At 42.2% G+C, this 22,500-nt stretch overlaps 1 protein-coding gene across 1 annotated transcript in view; it reads right to left on the bottom strand.

The window, feature by feature from the left end:
• Positions 1-22,500, bottom strand: part of LOC139764701 (uncharacterized) — an 80,996-nt gene that overhangs the window by 28,723 nt on the left and 29,773 nt on the right. Inside the window, exon 3 of the mRNA XM_071691590.1 lies at positions 17,682-17,892. Coding sequence (XP_071547691.1) covers positions 17,682-17,892 — 211 coding nt within the window. The remainder of the gene's footprint in view (positions 1-17,681; positions 17,893-22,500) is intronic.

Genomic DNA, 22,500 nt, shown 5'->3' with positions numbered 1-22,500 from the left:
CATACATACATTAAATAACCTTACCAACCAGTCAACAATACAGTCACCCCCTTTTTTAATAAATTCCACTGCAATACCATCCAAACCTGCTGCCTTGCCAGCTTTCATCTTCCGCAAAGCTTTTACTACCTCTTCTCTGTTTACCAACTCATTTTCCCTAACCCTCGCACTTTGCACACCACCTCGACCAAAACACCCTATATCTGCCACTCTATCATCAAACACATTCAACAAACCTTCAAAATGCTCACTCCATCTCCTTCTCACATCACCACTACTTGTTATCACCTCCCCATTTGCGTCCTTCACTGAAGTTCCCATTTGCTCCCTTGTCTTACGCACTTTATTTACCTCCTTCCAGAACATCTTTTTATTCTCCCTAAAATTTAATGATACTCTCTCACCCCAACTCTCATTTGTCCTCTTTTTCACCTCTTGCACCTTTCTCTTGACCTCCTGTCTCTTTCTTTTATACATCTCCCACTCAATTGCATTTTTTCCCTGCAAAAATCGTCCAAATGCCTCTCTCTTCTCTTTCACTAATACTCTTACTTCTTCATCCCACCACTCACTACCCTTTCTAATCAACCCACCTCCCACTCTTCTCATGCCACAAGCATCTTTTGCGCAATCCATCACTGATTCCCTATACCAGGTATACCAGGGTTGACGTGCTGTCAGTGGATTAAATCAGGGCATGTGAAGCGTCTGGGGTAAACCATGGAAAGCTGTGTAGGTATGTATATTTGCATGTGTGAACGTATGTATATACATATGTATGGGTGTGGGTTGGGCCATTTCTTTCGTCTGTTTCCTTGCGCTACCTCGCAAACATGGGAGACAGCGACAAAGCAAAAAAAAAAAAAAATATATATATATATATATATATATATATATATATATATATATATATATATATATATATATGTATATATATATATATATATATATATATATATATATATATATATATATATATATATATATATATATATATATGTATGTATGTATGTATATATATATATATATATATATATATATATATATATATATATATATATATATATATATATATATATATATATATATAAGTATAAGTTTGTTGAGTATTCCTGGTAAATTATATGGGAGGGTATTGATTGAGAGGGTGAAGGCATATACAGAGCATCAGATTGGGGAAGTGCAGTGCGGTTTCAGAAGTGGTAGAGGATGTGTGGATCAGGTGTTTGCTTTGAAGAATGTATATGAGAAATACTTAGAAAAGCAAATGGATTTGTATGTAGCATTTATGGATCTGGAGAAGGCATATGATAGAGTTGATAGAGATGCTCTGTGGAAGGTATTAAGAATATATGGTGTGGGAGGCAAGTTGTTAGAAGCAGTGAAAAGTTTTTATCGAGGATGTAAGGCATGTGTACGTGTAGGAAGAGAGGAAAGTGATTGGTTCTCAGTGAATGTAGGTTTGCGGCAGGGGTGTGTGATGTCTCCATGGTTGTTTAATTTGTTTATGGATGGGGTTGTTAGGGAGGTAAATGCAAGAGTCTTGGAAAGAGGGGCAAGTATGAGGTCTGTTGGGGATGAGAGAGCTTGGGAAGTGAGTCAGTTGTTGTTCGCTGATGATACAGCGCTGGTGGCTGATTCATGTGAGAAACTGCAGAAGCTGGTGACTGAGTTTGGTAAAGTGTGTGGAAGAAGAAAGTTAAGAGTAAATGTGAATAAGAGCAAGGTTATTAGGTACAGTAGGGTTGAGGGTCAAGTCAACTGGGAGGTGAGTTTGAATGGAGAAAAACTGGAGGAAGTGAAGTGTTTTAGATATCTGGGAGTGGATCTGTCAGCGGATGGAACCATGGAAGCGGAAGTGGATCATAGGGTGGGGGAGGGGGCGAAAATTTTGGGAGCCTTGAAAAATGTGTGGAAGTCGAGAACATTATCTCGCAAAGCAAAAATGGGTATGTTTGAAGGAATAGTGGTTCCAACAATGTTGTATGGTTGCGAGGCGTGGGCTATGGATAGAGTTGTGCGCAGGAGGATGGATGTGCTGGAAATGAGATGTTTGAGGACAATGTGTGGTGTGAGGTGGTTTGATCGAGTAAGTAACGTAAGGGTAAGAGAGATGTGTGGAAATAAAAAGAGCGTGGTTGAGAGAGCAGAAGAGGGTGTTTTGAAATGGTTTGGGCACATGGAGAGAATGAGTGAGGAAAGATTGACCAAGAGGATATATGTGTCGGAGGTGGAGGGAACGAGGAGAAGAGGGAGACCAAATTGGAGGTGGAAAGATGGAGTGAAAAAGATTTTGTGTGATCGGGGCATGAACATGCAGGAGGGTGAAAGGAGGGCAAGGAATAGAGTGAATTGGAGCGATGTGGTATACAGGGGCTGACGTGCGGTCAGTGGAGTGAATCAAGGCATGTGAAGCGTCTGGGGTAAACCATGGAAAGCTGTGTAGGTATGTATTTTTGCGTGTGTGGACGTGTGTATGTACATGTGTATGGGGGGGGGGGTTGGGCCATTTCTTTCGTCTGTTTCCTTGCGCTACCTCGCAAACGCGGGAGACAGCGACAAAGTATAAAAAATACGTGGGAAGTATTCTTTCACCCCTATCCCCAGGGATAATATACATATATATATACATATACACACACACACACATACACACACATACGCACACACACACACACACACACACATACATATATATACATATGAAAAATGTAAGAAACAATTTAGAAAACAAACTTTTAGCTTGAAATGAATGAAAAAAATGAACGTCACATAATGGTTCAACCTCTGGCTATGGAAAAGGAAATGTACAATTCATTCACACAAACGTCAATAGCAGTTCTCATCAATTTCACCACTGTATCAATAAGCTTCAATGTCTAAGCTACATTTTTCTCCAACTTCACTATTTTCTTGTCAAAAACACCATGCATGAAAACTATCACTCCAGTAACACAACTATAAACATTTACTTCCCCTTATGTCTCTACGTAGAATAATTCTTCAGTTTCAAATTGTGCGACAAACACGCTGGACAGCCATCGAAATAAATGTCCACCAACTGAGCTACCTGACTCCGGTATATATATATATATATATATATATATATATATATATATATATATATATATATATATATATATATATATATATATATATTGTTGAATGTGTTTGATGATAGAGTGGCAGATATAGGGTGTTTTGGTCGAGGTGGTGTGCAAAGTGAGAGGGTTAGGGAAAATGATTTGGTAAACAGAGAAGAGGTAGTAAAAGCTTTGCAGAAGATGAAAGCCAGCAAGGCAGCAGGTTTGGATGGTATTGCAGTGGAATTTATTAAAAAAGAGGGGGTGACTGTATTACTGACAGGTTGGTAAGGTTATTTAATGTATGTATGACTCATGGTGAGGTGCCTGAGGATTGGCGGAATGCGTGCATAGTGCCATTGTACAAAGGCAAAGGGGATAAGAGTGAGTGTTCAAATTACAGAGGTATAAGTTTGTTGAGTATTCCTGGTAAATTATATGGGAGGGTATTGATTGAGAGGGTGAAGGCATGTACAGAGCATCAGACTGGGGAAGAGCAGTGTGGTTTCAGAAGTGGTAGAGGATGTGTGGATCAGGTGTTTGCTTTGAAGAATTTATGTGAGAAATACTTAGAAAAGCAAATGGATTTGTATGTAGCATTTATGGATCTGGAGAAGGCATATGATAGAGTTGATAGAGATGCTCTGTGGAAGGTATTAAGAATATATGGTGTGGGAGGCAAGTTGTTAGAAGCAGTGAAAAGTTTTTATCGACGATGTAAGGCATGTGTACGTGTAGGAAGAGAGGAAAGTGATTGGTTCTCAGTGAATGTAGGTTTGCGGTAGGGGTGTATGATGTCTCCATGGTTGTTTAATTTGTTTATGGATGGGGTTGTTAGGGAGGTGAATGCAAGAGTTTTGGAAAGAGGGGCAAGTGTGAAGTCTGTTGGGGATGAGAGAGCTTGGGAAGTGAGTCAGTTGTTGTTTGCTGATGATACAGCGCTGGTGGCTGATTCATGTGAGAAACTGCAGAAGCCGGTGACTGAGTTTGGTAAAGTGTGTGAAAGAAGAAAGTTAAGAGTAAATGTGAATAAGAGCAAGGTTATTAGGTACAGTAGGGTTGAGGGTCAAGTCAATTGGGAGGTGAGTTTGAATGGAGAAAAACTGGAGGAAGTAAAGTGTTTTAGATATCTGGGAGTGGATCTGGCAGCGGATGGAACCATGGAAGCGGAAGTGGATCATAGGGTGGGGGAGGGGGCGAAAATTCTGGGAGCCTTGAAGAATGTGTGGAAGTCGAAAACATTATCTTGGAAAGCGAAAATGGGTATGTTTGAAGGAATAGTGGTTCCAACAATGTTGTATGGTTGCGAGGCGTGGGCTATGGATGGAGTTGTGCGCAGGAGGATGGATGTGCTGGAAATGAGATGTTTGAGGACAATGTGTGGTGTGAGGTGGTTTGATCGAGTAAGTAACGTAAGGGTAAGAGAGGTGTGTGGATATAAAAAGAGCATGGTTGAGAGAGCAGAAGAGGGTGTTTTGAAATGGTTTGGGCACATGGAGTGAACGAGTGAGGAAATATTGACCAAGAGGATATATGTGTCGGAGGTGGAGGGAACGAGAAGTGGGAGACCAAATTGGAGGTGGAAAGATGGAGTGAAAAAGATTTTGAGTGATCGGGGCCTGAACATGCAGGAAGGTGAAAGGCAGCCAAGGAATAGAGTGAATTGGATCGATGTGGTATACCGGGGTCGACGTGCTGTCAATGGATTGAATCAGGGCATGTGAAGCGTCTGGGGTAAACCATGGAAAGTTGTGTGGGGCCTGGATGTGGAAAAGGAACTGTGGTTTCGGGTATTATTGCATGACAGATAGAGACTGAGTGTGAATGAATGGGGCCTTTGTTGTCTCTTCCTAGCGCTACCTCGCACACATGAGGCGGGAGGGGGGTGTTATTCAATGTGTGGCGAGGTGGCGATGGGAATGAATAAAGGCAGACAGTGTGAATTGTGTGCATGTGTATATATGTATGTGTCTGTGTGTGTATATACATGTGTACATTGAGATGTATGGGTATGTATATTTGCGTGTGTGGACGTGTATGTCATTTGAATACAAAGGTGAGTAATATGGCACATGGGATGTTCAGTGTTGTAAATGTGTATGGGGGTGGGTTGGGCCATTTCTTTCGTCTGTTTCCTTGCGCTCTCTCGCAAACGCGGGAGACAGCGACAAAGCAAAATAAAATAAATAATAAAAAAGAGGGGAAGTATGAAGTCTGTTGGGGATGAGAGAGCTTGGGAAGTGAGTCAGTTGTTGTTCGCTGATGATACAGCGCTGGTGGCTGATTCATGTGAGAAACTGCAGAAGCTGGTGACTGAGTTTGGTAAAGTGTGTGAAAGAAGAAAGTTAAGAGTAAATGTGAATAAGAGCAAGGTTATTAGGTACAGTAGGGTTGAGGGTCAAGTCAATTGGGAGGTAAGTTTGAAAGGAGAAAAACTGGAGGAAGTAAAGTGTTTTAGATATCTGGGAGTGGATCTGGCAGCGGATGGAACCATGGAAGCGGAAGTGGATCATAGGGTGGGGGAGGGGGCGAAAATTCTGGGAGCCTTGAAGAATGTGTGGAAGTCGAGAACATTCTCTCGGAAAGCAAAAATGGGTATGTTTGAAGGAATAGTGGTTCCAACAATGTTGTATGGTTGCGAGGCGTGGGCTATGGATAGAGTTGTGCGCAGGAGGATAGATGTGCTGGAAATGAGATGTTTGAGGACAATGTGTGGTGTGAGGTGGTTTGATCGAGTAAGTAACGTAAGGGTAAGAGAGATGTGTGGAAATAAAAAGAGCGTGGTTGAGAGAGCAGAAGAGGGTGTTTTGAAATGGTTCGGGCACATGGAGAGAATGAGTGAGGAAAGATTGACCAAGAGAATATATGTGTCGGAGGTGGAGGGAACGAGGAGAAGAGGGAGACCAAATTGGAGGTGGAAAGATGGAGTGAAAAAGATTTTGTGTGATCGGGGCCTGAACATGCAGGAGGGTGAAAGGAGGGCAAGGAATAGAGTGAATTGGAGCGATGTGGTATACCGGGGTTGACGTGCTGTCAGTGGATTGAATCAAGGCATGTGAAGCGTCTGGGGTAAACCATGGAAAGCTGTGTAGGTATGTGTATTTGCGTGTGTGGACGTATGTATATACATGTGTATGGGGGTGGGTTGGGCCATTTCTTTCGTCTGTTTCCTTGCGCTACCTCGCAAACGCGGGAGACAGCGGCAAAAAAAAAAAAAAAAAAAAAAAAAAAAAAAAGTTTGTTGAGTATTCCTGGTAAATTATATGGGAGGGTATTGATTGAGAGGGTGAAGGCATGTACAGAGCATCAGATTGGGGAAGAGCAATGTGGTTTCAGAAGTGGTAGAGGATGTAAGGATCAGGTGTTTGCTTTGAAGAATGTATGTGAGAAATACTTAGAAAAGCATATGGATTTGTATGTAGCATTTATGGATCTGGAGAAGGCATATGATAGAGTTGATAGAGATGCTCTGTGGAAGGTATTAAGAATATATGGTGTGGGAGGTAAGTTGTTAGAAGCAGTGATAAGTTTTTATCGAGGATGTAAGGCATATGTGCGAATGGGAAGAGAGGAAAGTGATTGGTTCTCAGTGAATGTCGGTTTGCAGCAGGGGTGCATGATGTCTCCATGGTTGTTTAATATGTTTATGGATGGGGCTGTTAGGGAGGTGAATGTACGTTTTGGAGAAAGGGGCAAATATGCAGTCTGTTGTGCCTCAGAGGGCTTGAGAGGTGAGTCCATTGTTGTTCACTGATGATATTGTGCTGGTGGCGGATTCATGTGAAAAACTGCAGAAGCAGGTGACTGAGTTTGGTAAAGTGTGTGAAAGAAGAAAGCTGAGAGTAAATGTGAATAAGAGCAAGGTTATTAGGTATAGTACGGTTGAGGGGCAAATCAAATGGGAGGTAAGTTTGAGGTGTGTGTGTGTATGTGTGTATGTGTCGGAGGTTGAGGGAACGAGGAGAAGTGGGAGACCAAATTGGAGGTGGAAAGATGGAGTGAAAAAGATTTTGTGTGATCGGGGCCTGAACATGCAGGAGGGTGAAAGGCGGGCAAGGAATAGAGTGAATTGGATCGATGTGGTATACCGGGGTTGACGTGCTGTCAGTGGATTGAATCAGGGCATGTGAAGCGTCTGGGGTAAACCATGGAAAGTTGTGTGGGGCCTGGATGTGGAAAGGGAGCTGTGGTTTCGGGCATTATTGCATGACAGCTAGAGACTGAGTGTGAACGAATGGAGCCTTTGTTGTCTTTTCCTAGTGCTACCTTGCACACATGAGGGGGGAGGGGGATGGTATTCCATGTGTGGCGAGGTGGCGATGGGAATGAATAAAGGCAGACAGTGTGAATTGTGTGCATGGGCATATATGTATGTGTCTGTGTGTGTATATATATGTGTACATTGAGATGTATAGGTATGTATATTTGCGTGTGTGGACGTGTATGTATATACATTGCGTGTGGGGGTGGGTTGGGCCATTTCTTTCGTCTGTTTCCTTGTGCTACCTCGCAAACACGGGAGACAGCGACAAAGCAAAATAAATAAATAATATAATGAGTTTGAAAGTCGAAAAACTGGAGGAAGTGAAGTGTTTTAGATATCTCGGAGTGGATTTAACAGCGGATGGAACCATGGAAGTGGAAGTGAGTCACAGGGTGAGGGAGGGGGTGAAGGTTCTAGGAACGTTGAAGAATGTGTGGAAGGCGAGAACATTATCTCGTAAAGCAAAAATGGGTATGTTTGAAGGAATAGTGGTTCCAACAATGTTATATGGTTGCGAGGCGTAGGCCATAGAAAGGGTTGTGTGGAGGAATGTGGATGTGTTGGAAATGAAATGTTTGAGGACAGTATGTGGTGTGATGTGGTTTGATCAAGTAAGTAATGAAAGGGTAAGAGAGATTTTTTTTTTTTTTTTTTTTTATACTTTGTCGCTGTCTCCCGCGTTTGCGAGGTAGCGCAAGGAAACAGACGAAAGAAATGGCCCAACCCCCCCATACACATGTATATACATACGTCCACACACGCAAATATACATACCTACACAGCTTTCCATGGTTTACCCCAGACGCTTCACATGCCTTGATTCAATCCACTGACAGTACGTCAACCCCGGTATACCACATCGCTCCAATTCACTCTATTCCTTGCCCTCCTTTCACCCTCCTGCATGTTCAGGCCCCGATCACACAAAATCTTTTTCACTCCATCTTTCCACCTCCAATTTGGTCTCCCTCTTCTCCTCGTTCCCTCCACCTCCGACACATATATCCTCTTGGTCAATCTTTCCTCACTCATTCTCTCCATGTGCCCAAACCACTTCAAAACACCCTCTTCTGCTCTCTCAACCACGCTCTTTTTATTTCCACACATCTCTCTTACCCTTACGTTACTCACTCGATCAAACCACCTCACACCACACATTGTCCTCAAACATCTCATTTCCAGCACATCCATCCTCCTGCGCACAACTCTATCCATAGCCCACGCCTCGCAACCATACAACATTGTTGGAACCACTATTCCTTCAAACATACCCATTTTTGCTTTCCGAGATAATGTTCTCGACTTCCACACATTCTTCAAGGCCCCCAGAATTTTCGCCCCCTCCCCCACCCTATGATCCACTTCCGCTTCCATGGTTCCATCTGCTGCCAGATCCACTCCCAGATATCTAAAACACTTCACTTCCTCCAGTTTTTCTCCATTCAAACTCACCTCCCAATTGACTTGACCCTCAACCCTACTGTACCTAATAACCTTGCTCTTATTCACATTTACTCTTAACTTTCTTCTTCCACACACTTTACCAAACTCAGTCACCAGCTTCTGCAGTTTCTCACATGAATCAGCCACCAGCGCTGTATCATCAGCGAACAACAACTGACTCACTTCCCAAGCTCTCTCATCCCCAACAGACTTCATACTTGCCCCTCTTTCCAAAACTCTTGCATTCACCTCCCTAACAACCCCATCCATAAACAAATTAAACAACCATGGAGACATCACACACCCCTGCCGCAAAGAGAGATGTGTGGTAATAAAAAGTGTGGTTGAGAGAGCAGAAGAGGGTGCACTGAAATGGTTTGGTCACATGAAGAGAATGAGTGAGGAAAGATTGACAAAGAGGATAAATGTGTCAGAGGTAGAGGGAATGAGGAGAAGTGGGACCAAATTGGAGGTGAATTGATGGAGCGAAAAAGATTTTGAGCGATCAGGGTCTGAACCTACAGAAGGGTGAAAAGCATGCAAGGAATAGAGTAACTTGGAACGATGTGGTACATCATTTCGATGTGCTGTAAATGGATTGACCCAGGGCATGTGAAGCATCTGGGGGTAAACCATGGAAAATTTTGTGGCGTCTGGATGTGGAAAGGGAGCTGTGGTTTCGGTGCATTAAACAACAGCTAGAGACTGAGTGTGGAGAAATGTGGCCTTCGTTGTCTTTTCCTGGTGCTAACTTGGGCACGGACGGGGGGGAGGGGGATGCTATTTCATGTGTGGCGGGATGGTGATGGGAATGGATGAAGGCAGCAAGTATGAATATGTACATGTGTATATATGTATATGTCTGTTTATGTATGTGGTATACCGGGGTCGACGTGCTGTCAATGGATTGAACCAGGGCATGTGAAGCATCTGGGGTAAACCATGGAAAGTTCTGTGGGGCCTGGATGTGGAAAGGGAGCTGTGGTTTCGGTGCATTATTACATGACAGCTAGAGACTGAGTGTGAACGAATGGGGCCTTTGTTGTCTTTTCCTAGCGCTACCTCGCACACATGAGGGGGAGGGGTTGTTATTCCATGTGTGGTGGGGTGGCGATGGGAATAAATAAAGGCAGACAGTATGAATTATGTGCATGTGTATATATGTATATGTCTATGTGTGTATATATATATGTGTACATTGAGATGTATAGGTATGTATATTTGCGTGTGTGGACGTGTATGTATATACATGTGTATGTGGGTGGGTTGGGCCATTCTTTCGTCTGTTTCCTTGCGCTACCTCGCTAATGTGGGAGGCAGTGACAAAGCAAAATAAATAAATAAATATAGTTTATGTATATGTGCGTGTGTGGGTGTTTATGTATATACATGTGTATGTGAGTGGGTTGGGCCATTCTTTCGTCTGTTTCCTTGCACTACCACGCGAGCACGGGAGACAGCGACTAAGAATAATGAAATATATAATAAATACTACACATGCACGTGTATTTGTGTATATAATGGGTATATGAGTGATTGGGTCATTCTTCATCTGTTTCCTGGTGCCACTCACTAACTTGGGCACAGACGGGGGGGGATGGGGTTGCTATTTCATGTGTGGCGGGATGGCGATGGGAATGGATGAAGGCAGCAAGTATGAATATGTACATGTGTATATATATGTCTGTTTATGTATATGTACGTGTGTGGGCGTTTATGTATATACATGTACATGTGAGTGGGTTGGGCCATTCTTTAGTATGTTCCTTGCACTACCTCGCGAACACGGGAGACAGCGACTAAGTATAATGAAATATATAATAAATAATATACATGCACGTGTGTTTGTGTATATAATGGGTATATGAGTGATTGGGTCATTCTTCATCTGTTTCCTGGTGCTACTCACTAACATGGAAAATGGCAATCAAATATAATAAAAGGAAAATTTAGAAGCACTGACTTTAGGCTTCAAAGAAGCAATATCTATCAATTTCAATTCTTACTGAACTATGATAGGAATAGGATATGTGATACTCATGTACTACTGAACCTCTGCAGCACAGTACTTTATGAACACTGTGCCTACTTTGTAATTGTTAAGAATTTTTTTCACATTATTGTCTACATGCAATACGTGGTAGGCAGGCACCATCCAAGGAAGTACAACCACCTGGATGTTGTCAGGTGTTGTGACTCAAAAATATGAGCAAGCAACACAGTGGTTGTCATATTTCCCTGCCCTGGTGTGGGTCACTGTTTTTCTCCTCTGCCTCATATACAAATGGGATGCTGAAATTCAATCAACAAACAAATTTTGTCTCTTTCTTTCAAAAAACAACTGACTAGATGTTAATAAGAAGATTCTTTATTCTACATCTCAAGTTTCCTTTATGCCTGGGGTATTCAGAAAACTAAACACTACCCTTGCACATCATGTAAGGTGACTAATAGGACAAGGAGCAAGGAACTGGAAACCGTCCCCTTCTTGCACCATACTGTACATACTTTCCAAAAGAAGAAAAGAGCCACGAGAGATGAATCTCCAAAGGCTCGGACTTGGGTGTCCTAATGTGCATGGTTGTAATCAGGATGAAAAATAGGGAGAGATTAGTGTTATACTCAAGCAGACAAACCTGTATGTTCTGGCTATGAGGGAGAGTAAGCTCAAGGAGAAGGGGGAAGAATGGTTTGAGAGTGTTCTGAGGGTAAAACCTGGGGTTTGTGTGAAAACAATAGCAAAGGAGGAGACACTTCTGCTTCTGATGGAGTAGCTATAGAAATGCATTAAAGTGTAAGAAAGTGAACTTAAGACTGATGTGTTCAAGAATGTAAGATTATGAGAGTTTGGCAGCTAGATATCCTAAACACCTGGTACTGAAGAGAATGAAGAATATGGAGGGCTCTTTTGGGAGGAGCTAAAAGAGGTTCCAGCAATTTTGGTGAATGGAATCAAGTTCTTGTGGTGGGCAATAAGAATGCAAGAATGGGTGATGTGGGAGTTAGGGGAATAACCTGAGGGTTTGGAGTAGCCAGTGTGAGTGAAAATGGGGAAAGGCTTGTCAAGTTGTGGACTTAAAAAGGACTAGTGATTGAGCGTACCTGATTTTTAAAAAAGCTGCATGCATAAATATTATATGAGGATGAGTCAGACTAGGGGTTAACAAGCATTACTGGATTATGAACTAATTGTCAGGCATGCATGGGATATGGTGTTGGATGAGAACATAAAGAGAAGGGCAGTATGTAGAATGTTTGATTACTATTAGGAGGATATGAGTTTGAAAGATTCTAGTGGCTTTATGAAAAGAGAAATGACTTGGGTAGGAAGTTGATACCATGAGAGACTGAGTAAAGAGTGGTATAAGGTGAGAGTAAGTTAAAAGATGGAAGTGGATGAGAATATGTTCTGAAAAGCAGTGCTTACATGTATGGAAGGAATGTGTGGGTACATGGAAGGTGGGATGTGAGTATATGAGAAGGGGTAGTTACTGGTGGGACAAGAAAATAAGGTGCTTGTGAAAGAGAAAAGAAAGGTCTATGGAAAGTACCTGCAGAAAAGGTGTACAGTAGATATACAAAAGAAAGAGGCAAGAGGTCAAGAGATTACACAGTTGAAAAGACGGTAAATGAGAAATAAGGTGATACTGCTACCAATTTTCATGGATAGCAATAAAATGTTTGGAAGGAGGAATACATTGTGAGGAGCATGAGAAAAACTGTACTTAACCTTAGTGGAGCAGATAGAAATACTGAAACAAATAAATGAAAAAGACATGGAGTAAGTAATGTGAAGGGCCGTTGAATGTGTTAGATAACAGAGTGGCAGATGTGGGGTGTTTAAGATAAGCCAGTGTATGTGCTTAAAGATAGTCATGTTGTGTGACTTAGCAAAAGCAAAAGAGGTGGTGAAAACCTTGTGTAAAGTGGAGTGGCAAAATGGTAGGAATGGATGGGAGTGCAGCTGAGTCTCTCAAGAAAGGGGATGACTACTACTGATTACTCAGTCAGGCTTTTCAATGAGTATATGGCTTAAGATGAGGTAGCTAAGGATTGGTAGAATGCTTGTAGAGAGCCATTATATAATGGCAAGAGATATGGGGTGTTTGGGATCAGATAGTATACAATATAATGGCAAAAGATGAGGGATGACTGGGATCAGATAGTATACCAATATAATGGCAAGAGATGTGGGGTGTTTGGCATAGTGAAAACAAAGAAAGTGGCAAAAGCCCAGCTGAAAATGATGTGTGGCAAAATGGCAAGAGAGGATAGGATTGCAGTTGCATGTCTCAAGAAAGAGGGTGACAGCATTACTGTATGGTTAGTCAAGCTTTCCAATGTATGTATGGCCCAAAGTGAGGTGCCTAAGGACTGGAAGAATGCCTATACAAAACCATTACATAATGGCAAGAGGAACAAAAGTAAATGCCTGAATAATAGAGGTATAAGTCTGCTTAATATAACCAGCAAGGGGTACGTATGGAACATAAGATTGGGGAAGATCAACATGGTTTCAAGGGTGGTATGGATCTAGTGTATACTTGGTAAAATTTGTGTAACAAGTACAAGGAGGAGAGGGATCTGTATATGGTATACATGGATCTAGAGGAACCATATAAGAGAGTGCGGAAAGATGCCTTATGGATGGGAAATATATGGCATATGAGAAAAGCTACTAGATGCAACTTTTTCTGGGAAAATAAAACAGATGGGATTAGATGGGGAAGTGCTTCAAGTGGTTCCAAGTGAAATTCTGTCTTTCTCAAGGGAATATGTGCTTACACAAAATGGTGTGGGATATAAAGCAAAAGTCTTGGAGTTTTGCTTTTACTAGGGATGAGGAAGGCTTGAGAGAAGAATTGGTTGCTGTTTGCAGGTGACATTGCTCTAGTGCAAGACTTGAGAGTGAAACTCCAGAAGTGGGTGTCTGAATTCAGGAAAGTATATGGAAGGAGGAGGATGAGAGCTATGTGAATAAAATCAAGTAATAAGGTGAGGCAGGAGCAAAACAGGATGGGTTAAGTGTGAGTTTGGAGTTTGCAGGAAGTGGAGTGCTTATAATTATCACCATGACAGGGTCCATCAAATTTATGGCCCCTAGTCCCTGGCATCATGGGGTGCTAAGAATCTCCTGGTTTCTGCTTGACTCTACTGCTAATGAGAGGGAGGGTTCTGGCAGTAGTAGTAACCTATCGTTAGTTGACCAAAATCTGTCTAGTGCCTCTAAAATCTTACTTCTATCTGAGACACAGTTGTTCTTGCTAGTCCCTTTTTTATACCTTATCATAACTTCCACTCACGATTCTGGTTCAAAAGTGGTGGTATTTGTGCTTATTCCAACATCAACACACCTGATGCATGGCTCAAAGACCTTGAGTCTCCAAACTCTGATGTGGCTCATGGTCTGTCTCCCTACATCTACACTTTTCCTGTTTCACCTACTGCTCTCCTAATTCTACAAATCTTATATCCTTCTTCAAGTATCTAGACTTCTGCCATGAGACTGTGACATCCTCTCACTAGCAAGATGAGATCCTCTACCTCAGGGATTTCAACATTCACCATAGGGAATAGTTGAATCCCTCCCATATGAATGGGGGAGGGACTGAAGCCCTCACTTTCTACATTCTCAGTGATTTTGAGCAAAGTATCTCCCACCCTACCCATATTCCTGACTGTTATGACCACTCTCCTAATAAACTGGATTTGCTTTTCACCTCTAGTTTATCCTGCTGTACATACAGTCTTGCCCCCAATTGGTTCATCTGATCACACTCTCATAAATGTATCTATTCTAACGGCACCTTCCCCCTCGCAGCAGCCCCTACTAAACTTAATTTTGGCACCTCAACAAAGCTCACTGGAATAACTTATGCTACTTCTTTCCTGACTTTCCTTGGGTAAATTACTGTCTCTATGTGGTGATGCTTCTGTTTCTGCCAAATGCATAGCAGAGGTTATTCTTGTGGGAATGGAAGCATAAACCCCCTCTTCCTCTGATCCCTGGTTCAACCATTCCTGTTCTAAGGCCATTCAGGCACGAGATCAAGCATATCAGGCTTGGAAAAACTATCCTCCCTCTGGCTTCCATTCAGCTTTTACCGTCACCCATGACGCTGCAAGCACATTACCCATTAGGCGAAACATTCCTTTATTCAAAGGAAGTGCGATAACCTCTCCTTGTCATCCACTCATAGGTCTTTCTAGTCTCTAGCTAAGGGTATCTCTAACAACTTCTGTCGCTCTACTGTCTGAAAAGTGCTTCTTTCTCTGGACACAAACAAGGCTTATGGTACTGATGGCATCCATTCCCAAGTACTGAAATAGTGTGCCTCTGAATTTGCAACTGTGCTTGCTTGTCTTTTCCTTTTCTGTTCAAAAACCAAAACTTTTCCTTCTACTTGGAAGCATGCACTGATACATCCCATCCCTAAGAAGGGCGACCACTCTGACCCCTCTAACTATTGTCCTATTGCTTTGACATCTACCATTTCCAAAGTCTTTGAATCCCTCCTCAACTCCCATGTCCTTAAATGCCTCGAAAATCAGTCTTCTCCCTGATATTCTTTCCTATCTTACTAATGTATGGTCATCATCCATGAAAGATGTTGAGGAGTCATGTGTAGTTGCCCTTGACAAATCTAAGGCTTTGGACAGGGCGAGGCATCAGGTTCTCATCTCTGAGCTCCCCTCTTTTGGCTTTCCTCCCTCACTTTGCTCCTTCATATCAAGCTTCCTCTCTGGCTGATCTATCTGTATGGTTGTTGATGTATCAGCCTCCCCCCTTTTCTCCATTAACAGTGGTGTCCCTCCAGGTTCTGTCATGTCACCTAACTTTTTCTCCTTTCTTTGAACGATTTCCCCTCCACAAATAATCCAATGCTCTCATATGCTGACAACTCAACACTGCATTCATCCACATCTTTCAACTCTGCTCCCTCTTCTCTCACTCAATCTGCATCTCATCTTGACACAGCTTCCTCAATAAACTCAGAATCAGACTGGATATCTCAGTGGGGTAGACAAAATCATGTTAAGTTTAATGCCTCCAAGACACAGTTTCTACCCACCACTCTATTGAAACTCCTCACAACTCTCGTCTCTCCTTTAACAGTTCTGAAATTCCATCTCTACTCAATGAATATACTTGGTATTACTGTAACATTCACTTTTTCTTGAAACCCCACATTACTGAAATAGCTAAGTCTAAGAAACTAGGTGTCCTATTTAGATGTCAAAACTTCTCTTCGGAACAGTTGCTCCATTTATACAAGGGGCTGATTCATCCTTGTAAGAAGTACTGTTCTCACATTTGGGGTGGTTCTAGCTCTGCATCCTTACATGATACACTTGAGTCAAAAGCAGTCCACCTTACAAACTATCCCAGGATAACTTCCAAACTTGACCCCTTTGCCCTACACTGCAATGCTGTTCACTTTCCCTCTTCTATTGGTATTGCTTTGGGTTTTGCTCCTGACAGCTGGCTGCTTGTGTGCCCACACCACTGGCTAGACCACACAATACTTGGCAAGCTGCTGCATCACACAATTATTGTGTGGCCATCAGCAACTCAAGGGTGGGCTGTTTTGATATCTGCCTCTTTCCCTACAAGTCAAAGCTTTGGAACTCTCTACCTTCTCATGTCTTTCCCAATAACTATAATGTGGCACATTTCAAAAGACAAGTTTTTCACTTTCTCAAAAATTTGCAAATACTTTCTCTTGTCTTTTTTCTCTCAATATTTCAATTAAGGCCTGGCCTTGATGTGGATTTTTGTCCATGACTGGAGCCTTCAACATGAAGAAAACTAAAAGTGGACACAGTAATAGATGAAATCATGGGTGTTGAAGTGGGAGGGGGTTGGAAGAGGGGACAAAGGTCTTTGGCTCAGTGAACAGTGTGTAGATGGGCAAAGACAGATTTGTATGAAAGTTAGTGATCCCACTTGGGGTCTGAATGCTAAAAAATGAAAGAGTAGATGAGTTAAAAATGAAATGCCTGAGGACAGTATGTGGTGTGAAAATGGTGGATCATGTAAAGAATGACAATGTACGGGTGTGTTGCACTGGTCTAAACATAAGGAGGTAAGTAATGAAAGATGGACAAAGACGACTTAAAAGTCAAAAGAGGAGGGAGTATAAGGAGACAGAAAGATGGAGTGAAAGAGGCTATGTGCTGCCAAGGCCCAAACATTCAGGAGGGTGAGACAAATGCATGGGTTTAAGCATATTGTTGCTATAACGCATGAGGAAAGTCTGCGGGGCTTGACTGTGGATGGTGGGCTCTGGTTTTGGTGCAGTATACATGACAGCTAGAGAGTGCATGAAAATACATAAAGTCACTGCTCTGTTTGCTCTTAACTCTGTCTCACTACAGCAGGAAATGGCAAGAAAGCATGAAGAAAAGTTGCAATACAGTCTTGTAAGATCCATCCTCATGATGCATTTCTGTTGTTTTGTAACAAGGCAATTAAAATAGCCAATCAAATATGCAACTGTTAAACACAGGGGTTCAAAAGACATATCAGAGACCCCCAAAGGGTATTATGAAACACCTGATACAATCTACATGGAAAGACAGAAAAAACTGAGGCTATACCCAATGTAATGCACACAAAATGCATCATACTATACATCTAAGATATCTGGAGGGCATGGCTTCCTATAGTCATGACAGAAATGGAAAAGTTATGAAATTCAACACAATATCAATACAAAAAAAAGAGAAAATGGTGCAAAAACATGGATACTAAAACCATTTAACTTATGAATATATTCCTTATCTAGTGTCCAATAATATAAAACCACTATTCTTTAACAAAAACTTGGAACTTGGTTGAAAGATCTCTTCAACAGGAGTAATATCTATAAAACGTTTTAGTTACATACTGAACTCTTGCTTTGGAAACTTTTGAGCGAGCTTCCAAGGACTTCTTATTCTTTTGGTTGGTATCTTCATCACTATTGGCAGAGCTATTACAAGATGAACCATTCTTAGAGTTGGCAGTCTTGTTATGCTCACTGTTAAGAGTAGCTAAAACATCTTCAAAGCCTTCATAGTGTCTAACCCACTCATCATTTTTCCCTTTGTAACCAATACCTGAGAAATAAGAAATATATCAACTATATGGTAGCATTAAGAACAGAAGATTGAGCCTTTGAGGGAATATCCCCACTCAGCCCATTCTCAATTCCTTCTTTTGGAAAAGTAAAAATGGGAGGGGAGGATTTCCAGCCCCCCCCCCCCCCCCCCCCCCCCCCCCCCCCCCCCGTCCTTCCACTTTTAGTTGCCTTCTACAACACGCAGAGAATGCATGGGAAGTATTCTTTCTCCCGTATCCCCAGTCTGTTGTGGATGAGAGAGCTTGGGAAGTGAGTCAGTTGTTTTTCGCTGATGATACAGCACTGGTGGTTAATTCGGGTGAGAAACTGCAGAAGCTGGTGACTGAGTTTGGGTAAAGTGTGTGAAAGAAGAAAGCTGAGAGTAAATGTGAATAAGAGCAAGGTTATCAGGTACAGTAGGGTTGAGGGAAAAGTCGATTGGGAGGTAAGTTTGAATGGAGAAAAATTGGAGGAAGTGAAGTGTTTTAGATATCTGGGAGTGGATTTGGCAGCGGAGGGAACCATGGAATCGGAAGTGAGTCAGAGGGTGGGGGAGGGGGCGAAAGTTCTGGGAGCATTGAAAAATGTGTGGAATGCAAGAACATTATCTCGGAAAGCAAAAATGGGTATGTTTGACGGAATAGTGGTTCCAACAATGTTATATGGTTGAGGCGTGGGCTATAGATAGGGTTGTGCGCAGGAGGGTGGATGTGCTGGAAATGAGATGTTTGAGGACAATATGTGGTGTGAGGTGCTTTGATCGAGCAAATAATGAAAGGGTGAGAGAGATGTGTGGTAAAAAAAAGAATGTGGTTGAGAGAGCAGAAGAGGGTGTTTTGAAATGGCTTAGTCACATACAGAGAATGAGTGAGGAAAGATTGACAAAGAGGATATATGTGTCAGAGGTGGAGGGAAAGTGGAGAAGTAGACCAAATTAGAGGTGGAAAGATGGAGTGAAAAAGATTTTGAGTGACTGGGGCCTGAACATGCAGGAAGGTGAAAGGCATCCATAAATAAATTACACAGCCATGGAGACATCACACACTGCGGCTGCAAACAGACATTCACTGAGAACCAATCACTTTCCTCTCTTCCTATCCATGTACATGCCTTACATCCTCGGTAAAAACTTTTCACTGCTTCTAACAACTTACCTCCCACACCATATACACTTAATACCTCCCACAGAGCATCTCTATCAACTCTATTATATGCCTTCTCCAGATCCATAAACACTACATACAAATCCATCTGCTTTTCTAATTACTTCTCACATATATTCTCCAAAGCAAACACCTGATCCACACATCCTCTACCACTTCTGAAACCACACTGCTCCACGACAATCTGGTGCTCTGTACATGCACTGACCCTCTCAATCAATACCCTCCCATATCATTTAACACGAATACTCAACAAACTCATACCTCTGTAATTTGAACACTCACTTTTATCCCCTTTGCCTTTGTACATATGTTCCTATGAGTCCACGGGGAAAATAAAACACAGTAAGTTCCCAAGTGCACTTTCGTGTAATAATCACATCATCAGGGGAGTCATGAGAGAAATATAACAGTTAGTTGATATACAACGAAGAGACATAGTTGGGATGCCATTTGGTAAACATGCGATTATCCAAATGGCATCCTAGCTAAGTCTCTCTGTTGTATATCAACTTATCTATTTATGCATTTTCCTTTGTCGCTGTCTCACGCGTTAGCGAGGTAGTGCAAGGAAACAGACGAAAGATGGCCCAACCCACCCACACACACATGTATATACATACAAGTCCACACACGCAAATATACATACCTATACATCTTAACGTATACATATATTTATACACACAGACATATACATATATACATAATTCATACTGTCTGCCTTTATTCATTCCCATCGCCACCCCGCCACACATAAAATAACAGCCCCCCTCCCCCCTCATGTGCGCAAGGTAGCACTAGGAAAAGACAACAAAGGCCACTTTCATTCACACTCAGTCTCTAGCTGTCATGTAATAATGCACCGAAACCAATCTATATCAACTGACTTATATTTCTCTCTTGTGTCTCCCCTGATGTGATTATTACATGAGAGTGCACTTGGGAACTTATTGTGTTTAATTTTCCCCGTGGACTCATAAGAATATACTTGATCACGCACAAAACTGTGATCCTTTCCAATATATATATATATATATATATTTTTTTTTTTTTTTTTATACTATTCGCCATTTCCCGTGTCAGCGAGGTAGCGCCAAGAACAGAGGACTGGGCCCCCGAGGGAACATCCCCACCTGGCCCCCCTCTCTGTTCCCTGGGGATAGGGGAGAAAGAATACTTTCCACGTATTCCCTGCATGTCGTAGAAGGCGACTAAAAGGGGAGGGAGCGGGGGCTGGAAATCCTCCCCTCTTGTTTTTTTTTAATTTTCCAAAAGAAGAAACAGAGAAGGGGGCCAGGTGAGGATATTCCCTCAGAGGCCCGGTCCTCTGTTCTTAACGCTACCTTGCTAACGCGGGAAATGGCGAATAGTTTGAAAGAAAAAAGAAAGAAATATATACATATTTATTATCCCTGGGGATAGGGGAGAAAGAATACTTCCCACGCATTCCTCAGGTGTCGTAGAAGGCAACTAAAGGGGACGGGAGCGGGGGGCCAGAAACCCTCCCCTCCTTATATTTTAACTTTCTAAAAGGGGAAACAGAAGAAGGAGTCATGTGGGGAGTGCTCATCCTCCTCGAAGGCTCAGATTGGGGTGTCTAAATGTGTGTGCATGAAACCAAGATGTGAAAAAAGGAGAGATAGGTAGTATGTTTGAGGAAAGGAACCTGGATGTTTTGGCTCTGAGTGAAACAAAGGTCAAGGGTAAAGGGTAACAGTGGTCTGGGAATGTCTTGGGAGTAAAGTCAGGGTTTAGTGAGAGGACAAGAGCAAGGGAAGGAGTAGCACTACTGAAACAGGAGTTGTGGGAGTATGTGTCAGAGTGTAAGAAAGTAAACTCGAGATTGATATAGGTAAAACTGAAAGTGGATGGAGAGAGATGGGTGATTATTGGTGCATATGCACCTGGGCATGAGAAGAAATATCATGAGAGGCAAGTGTCTGGGAGCAGCTGAATGAGTGTGTTAGTGGTTTTGATGCACAAGACCGGGTTATAGTGATGGGTGATTTGAATGCAAAGGTGAGTAATGTGGCAGTTGAGGGAATAACTGGTATACATGGGATGTTCAGTGTTGTAAATGGAAATGGTGAAGAGCTTGTAGATTTATGTGCTGAAAAAGGACTGGTGATTGGGAATACCTGATTTAAAAAGCGAGATATACATAAGTATACGTATGTAAGTAGGAGAGATGGCCAGAGAGCATTATTGGATTACGTGTTAATTGATAAGCGTGCGAAAGAGAGACTTTTGGATGTTAATGTGCTGAGGTGCAACTGGAGGGATGTCTGATCATTATCTTGTGGAGGCGAAGATGAAGATTTGAAGAGGTTTTCAGAAAAGAAGAGGGAATGTTGGGGTGGAGAGAGTGGTGAGAGTGAGCGAGCTTGGGAAGGAGACTTGCGTGAGGAAGTACCAGGAGAGACTGAGTACAGAATGGAAGAAGGTGAGAACAAAGGAGGTAAGGGGAGTGGGGGAGGAATGGGATGTATTTAGGGAAGCAGTGATGGCATGCGCAAAAGATGCTTGTGGCATAAGTATGAAAGGTGGGTTGATTAGAAAGGGTAGTGAGTGGTGGGATGAAGACGTAAGATTATTGGTGAAAGAGAAGAGAGAGGCATTTGGACAATTTTTGCAAGGAAAAAATGCAAATGAGTGGGAGATGTATACAAGAAAAGGCAGGAGGTAAAGAGAAAGGTGTAAGAGGTGAAAAAGAGGGCAAATGAGAGTTGGGGTGAGAGAGTATCATTAAATTTTAGGGAGAATAAAAAGATGTTTTGGAAGGAGGTAAATAAAGTGCGTAAGACAAGAGAGCAAATGGGAACTTCAGTGAAGGGGGCTAATGGGGAGGTGACAACAAGTACTGGTAATGTGAGAAGGAGATGGAGTGAGTATTTTGAAGGTTTGTTGAATGTGTTGATGATAGAGTGGCAGATATAGGGTGTTTTGGTCAAGGTGGTGTGCAAAGTGAGAGGGTTAGGGAAAATGATTCGGTAAACAGAGAAGAGGTAGTAAAAGCTTTGTGGAAGATGAAAGCCGGCAAGGCAGCAGGTTTGGATGGTATTGCAGTGGAATTTATTAAAAAAGGGGGTGACTGTATTGTTGAGGGGTTGGTAAGTTTATTCAATGTATGTATGATTCATGGTGAGGTGCCTGAGGATTGGCAGAATCCTTGCATAGTGCCACTGTACAAAGCCAAAGGGGATAAGAGTGAGTGCTCAAATTACAGAGGTATAAGTTTGTTGAGTATTCCTGGTAAATTATATGGAAGGGTATTGATTGAGAGGGTGAAGGCATGTACAGACCATCAGATTGGGGAAGAGCAGTGTGGTTTCAGAAGTGGTAGAGGATGTGTGGATCAGGTGTTTCCTTTGAAGAATGTATGTGAGAAATATTTAGAAATGCAAATGGATTAGTATGTAGCATTTATGGATCTGGAGAAGGCA

This window comes from Panulirus ornatus, chromosome 50 (assembly GCF_036320965.1).
Source record: "Panulirus ornatus isolate Po-2019 chromosome 50, ASM3632096v1, whole genome shotgun sequence".
Classification (NCBI taxonomy): Eukaryota; Metazoa; Arthropoda; class Malacostraca; order Decapoda; family Palinuridae; genus Panulirus; species Panulirus ornatus.
The sequence above is the reverse complement of the archived record's forward strand: the minus strand, read 5'-3'. Positions and strand labels throughout refer to the sequence as shown.